The 5,463-nt window shown below is 42.4% G+C and overlaps 1 protein-coding gene across 1 annotated transcript; it reads left to right on the top strand.

Moving 5' to 3' along the window:
• Nucleotides 1–1,020: 1,020 nt before the first annotated feature.
• AK88_03814 (uncharacterized protein) lies at nucleotides 1,021–4,436 on the top strand (the record flags this gene model as incomplete). The annotated part of the gene is made up of 3 exons (XM_012481424.1): nucleotides 1,021–1,786; nucleotides 2,055–2,195; nucleotides 2,368–4,436. 3 exons carry the CDS (start codon nucleotides 1,021–1,023, stop codon nucleotides 4,434–4,436), a joined length of 2,976 nt encoding a protein of 991 aa, XP_012336847.1.
• Nucleotides 4,437–5,463: the final 1,027 nt, after the last annotated feature.

The raw sequence follows: 5,463 nt of genomic DNA, 5'->3' as shown, positions 1-5,463 counted from the left end.
CGCACTTATTTGCGTATCGCTAATAATCCTACGTGAAAATAAGGTTGTTACATTTAACTCTTAAAGGATGCGAAACTGGTTTTCTTCGGGTGGTGTGTTTATCCTTTCCCGATTCAGTTGCATGCGTTGTCAAGACTAGAGGAAGTGTGCGTCGGTCGAGAGCGAGCAGCCGTTCACTTGGTTGCATTTCCAGACGTTTCTTGGCTTTTTGTAACATTTTGTAACATTTTGTAACATTTTGTAACATTTTGTAATTTTTTTTTTTTTTTTTTTTTTTTATCATCGATATGGTAATGGCTAGGAGATGGGTGATACAGTGCATGCCCTCCCTTTAACCCTCCATTTATGCACCACTTGTAAAGAACAAACAGCCTCGCAGGGACATCGACCGAGAGGACTAGTGCACACACGTGTATGCTAATTCTCATGTGTGTGCACCACGGAACGGAAAGGGTTATATCGTAAGGAAGAGTGTGAACACGTTTTTTGGAAGGGGGCTAAAGTGTGTAACTCCTGATGAGATTCTTGTGCCAGAAAAGAAAAAAGAAATAAAAAAAAAAAAAATAAAAAAGAAAGTAAAATAAAATTTCCTTTTGGCTTTACGTGAAATATTCCCCAGGGATCGCGTGTGTATCAGAACAAGAACAATTCAACTGCTCATGTTGAATTAACTGTTTGGTGTGTTTCCTAAAATAAAAAAAAAAAAAAAAAAAAAAAAAAAAAAAAAATATTTTATGCCCAAAAAAAAAAAAAAAAAAAAAAAAAAAAAGTGAACAGTAGAATTCTTCATATCCTTTTCATCGTCTCGCATCCTGCAAAATGAGGTCTTGTGTGTTTATCCTCCTCCTAACATGTGAGTAAAAAAAAAAAAAAATGACACAAATAAGATGCTCTGGAGATGATGGAAAAAGGAGCACCACCTCAAGTTGCATCAAAGGAGAGGTGAAGGGCTACCCCACTAAGGACATTAAAAAATGACGCCCTTTTTAAGAGAAAGGGTGCTTTTCATACCCTCCATTCATGTCTCCCATTTTGCTTTTCATACCAATTTCCTCAGATGCTGCGTTGAATGGGCGCATGCTGCTAAATGCGGAGACAAGCGATCAGAACACACTTTCACCTGAATGTCCATCCCACGGCGTTACATCACCAACCCCTGTAACTCCGAACAGTGAAACACCACAGAATCCATCTCCCAGCGCCTCAGGCCAAAATGGATCTCATAACACTGCTGTGCCAGGAACCCCACAAGGTCCCCAAGGAGCAACCCACACGGTTACTACCATACCAAGTTCACATCAAGGCGCGCATGCAGGTCCGCAGCAGCAAGCCCCAGCTTTGGGCGGATCGGGGGCCCCCCGTGAAGGCACACACGAAACCACACACACCTCGGTTGGTGCCCCGCAATCTTCCTCCTCCAATGACGGCGGCATTCAAGTAAAAACTGCCCTACTGAAAGATGCAAACGGAGTGAAGGTTACTGGTCCCTGTGGCGCAAACTTCGAAATATTCCTCGTCCCGCATATGTCCATCAGTGCCGAAACAAGCACAAACGACATAAAGTTGAGGCCAAAATTACATAAGCTGATTGACACAAACGAGGCAAAAGATGAAATTATGAAACTCTATAATGCAATACAATTTGGCAAGAACCCTGAAAAGCTAAAGAATAAGTGTCAACCTGGGAAAGGGAATGAGCAGACTTTTAAATTTCTGGTTCTTATTCATGAAGGGGAGTTGACTCTAAAGTGGAAGGTTTACGACAAATCGGCCCCCCCAAACGCAAGTAATAATGAGGGGAAATGGTGCAACTGTCTCCACCTGCATTTGAACAATGGAAGAGATAAAATGAAAGAGTACTATACTTCACTTGGGCTTTATTCACCAAATGATTAGATATTTTTAACATGCGAGGACGGCCATGTCTGCCCCATTTGTGCATGTCTAGTTGGGCGCAATCTGCATGCACATTTTATGCTACATATGTATGTATATATATATATATATATATATATATATATATGTATATATATTTTTACCACCACCCCCTGCAGGCACAGATGTGGACGTGAGAACATACATCCTGAACAACATGGACCAACCAATTACGACTATCCAAGTGCACTCATCGAAGGTGAACGATGATACGCTTTTGGTGGAGACCAAAAGTTACTATGTGAAGAGGGATATTCCAGGTAAGCTGCTTTTCTCACAGGACAGGGGGGGAGTAAAAAAAAAAAAAAATGGAGGACGTGCAAGGAGTGTCGCCAGCAGGGTTGAGCGTAACTGCCTCTAATGTTTGGCGCACACGTCGCGCACATGTAACCATGTATGCATTGTCTTCCTCTTCTCCCTTTTTCTGTGTAGAAAAATGTGACACAATAGCAACTGACTGCTACTTGAACGGAAACGTGGATGTTGAAAAATGCTTCCAGTGCACGTTACTCATTCAGAACAAGGACACGACAGATGAGTGCTTCAAGTACGTCTCTTCTGAGGTCACCGATAAATTTCAGGACATAAAAGTAAATGCACAAGATGAGGAAGATACGCTCGAAGATGTGTTGACAGAGTCTATTGGAAAAATCCTCCAAGGAATGTACAAAAAAGGACAGACGGGTATGAATGAATTGCTCAGTTTTGACCAAGCAAATAAAGCTTTGAAAGCAGAATTGCTCAATTATTGTGCTTCCATGAAAGAGGTGGACTCCAGTGGAGTGTTAGACAATTACGAGTTGGGTAGTGCACAAGATGTATTTGTTAACATAACTAATATGCTACACATGAACAGTGACTGTTCCGTGTCCTCATTACAAAACAAGTTGAAAAATCCTGCTCTATGCTTGAAAAATACGGACCAATGGGTGGACAGCAAAAAAGGGCTTCTCCTTCCTAGCTTGGCTCAGACCCATGTAGAAGCTACTCTCTCCGCAATCCCCAAAGCGGAACACATGAGCCACACAAATGATGGTATGCAGAATGTCCCATACGATGCTATTATAAACCTCGTATCTGCGGAGGAGAAAAACAACTGCAGCTCCCTCATTGAAGACAGCATGTACTGCAACGATGAGTACTGCGATAGGTGGAAGGACGACACGAGCTGCATGTCCAAAATTGAAGCGGAAGATCAGGGTGTGTGTGCCACGTCTTGGCTATTCGCTTCTAAATTACACTTAGAAACGATTAAGTGCATGAAGGGTTATGAACACATCCCAAGTTCGGCTCTCTATGTGGCCAACTGTTTGAATAATAAAGCGCATGACAAATGCCAGGCTCCGTCAAACCCGCTAGAATTTTTGAAGACGCTCGAGGAGACCAAATTCTTGCCAACCAATTCAAACCTTCCATACTCATACAAAGCGGTGAATAATGTGTGTCCCCAGCCGAACAGTCACTGGAAAAATCTGTGGGCAAACGTAACACTCCTAGACCCGCAGTACCAACCCAACTCGGTAAGCACCAAGGGGTACACTGCCTACCAGAGTGCCCAGTTCAACGGTAACATGGACGCGTTTATTAAGTTGGTGAAGTCGGAAGTCATGAACAAGGGGTCGGTAATTGCCTACGTGAAAGCGGCGGGAGCACTCAGTTACGACTTGAACGGAAAGAAAGTCCTCTCTCTATGTGGAGGTCAAACACCAGATCTCGCCGTCAACATAATAGGTTATGGTAATTATATAAATGAGGAGGGAATGAAAAAGTCCTATTGGTTGTTACGTAACAGTTGGGGTTCTCACTGGGGAGATGACGGCAACTTCAAGGTCGACATGTATGGTCCGCATGGATGCCAACAGAACTTTATCCACACCGCTGCTGTCTTCAACCTAGACGTGCCCATCGCTCAATCCGTTACGAAGAAGAACAACCAATTATATAGCTACTACTTGAAGGGTGCCCCTGACCTTTATGAAAATTTGTACTATAAAGGGTTCGACTCTCAATGTAAAAATACCAATGAGGGCCAAAAAGGCCAAGTTGTGAACCTCGTGGTTTCTGGGCAGACGGAAGAGGTAGAGGCCCATGAATCAGGTCAAGGGGAAGGACAGAATCAGGCAGAAGTGCAAGCTGGACAGGGGGGCGCACACGATGGGGTAGCACAGAGCGGAACTGGAGTAACTTTATCCCCACCTGCGGCATCATCATCCCTGAGTGCTTCCCCCAGTAACGCTGCCAAGATAACCCAAGTACTGCACATCTTGAAGCATGTGAAGCACGGGAAGGTGAAGACGGGCCTTGTTACCTACGAGGGTGATGCGGCGCTGAGCGCAGGACACGCGTGCTCACGAGCGGTGGCAAGTGACCCTGACATAGGCGACGACGAGTGCGTGAAGTTTTGTGATGACAACTGGAATGAGTGCAAAGATAAATTTTTACCAACGTATTGCTTAACAAACAAGAGGGGAAAAAACGACTGCTTTTTCTGCTACGTGTAAAATGATACAGTTTTTGTGGAGACCGAGTGAATGATGCCTTCCCTTCCCCCTCTTTTGTTCTACTCATGAGAATTAACCTTGTTGCATTTTCTTTAAGGAAAGTTCCTCTGAAGGTGTTCCCCTTGGTTTTGTCAATTGATACAGAGTGGTGTGATTTAATTTTATGCTAAAAAAGAATTATTTTTTTTTTTATTTTCCTTTTCACACGTATATATTTATCCGAGTGTTACACCAGTTCATACCTTTTGAAGAACACATGGCAGTGTTGCGTTGCTTGTCGTGGCAAGTCATGGGATATAAGTCACATTGCTTCCCAATCATCCATGCGTTGTAACCACTCAACAGAACTGAACGCATGGCTGTTTTTTTTTTTTTTTTTTTTTTTGTTCTGTTTTTCCCCAAATGCGAGTGCATCCTTGAAACTACACAAACAAATGTGTGCGGGGGTGAATGAACAGCCCTCAATTTTTAAATGTTGTGTTTTTTTTTTTTTTTCTTTTTAACTCTAAATGGTGAAAATAAAATTAAGGGAAAAATGTTCCGGTTGGTACGTCCGTCTAGTTTGCGTTCAGACCTGTGCAGGTGAGTCTGTACAAAGAAAAAGGCATTTTCAAACCAAAGTGAAAAGATAATTTTTGTCCCCTTTTTTTAACCCCCCCTAAAAAGGGCAAAGGGCCTTCTAGGTCACACGAACAAAAGAAACGGAGCATAGTTTTGACCCTTCTTACTGACAAATGTAACCTTCTCGGAATTTACAAAAAGGCGAAATTAACAAATTGAAATGGAAGAATTTTCCGCCCCATTCTGCTAGGAGAGCGTCAAATATACATGCACACATTGCACTGTCCCCATTTTTTTTTTTTTTTTTTTTTAATGTCACCCTTATGTTAAGGAAAAATATTCTCCAAGTAAAACTGCATCAAATTTACTTTTTAAAATTATAAAATTTGTGAAACAGGGGGTGGGCACTCTTTGTAAAGTCTAGCTCTCAGGGGGGAAGAGGTCTAATTTTTTTTTTTTTTTTTTT

Source organism: Plasmodium fragile, assembly GCF_000956335.1.
Source record: "Plasmodium fragile strain nilgiri unplaced genomic scaffold supercont1.47, whole genome shotgun sequence".
Taxonomy (NCBI): Eukaryota; Apicomplexa; class Aconoidasida; order Haemosporida; family Plasmodiidae; genus Plasmodium; species Plasmodium fragile.
The sequence above is the reverse complement of the archived record's forward strand: the minus strand, read 5'-3'. Positions and strand labels throughout refer to the sequence as shown.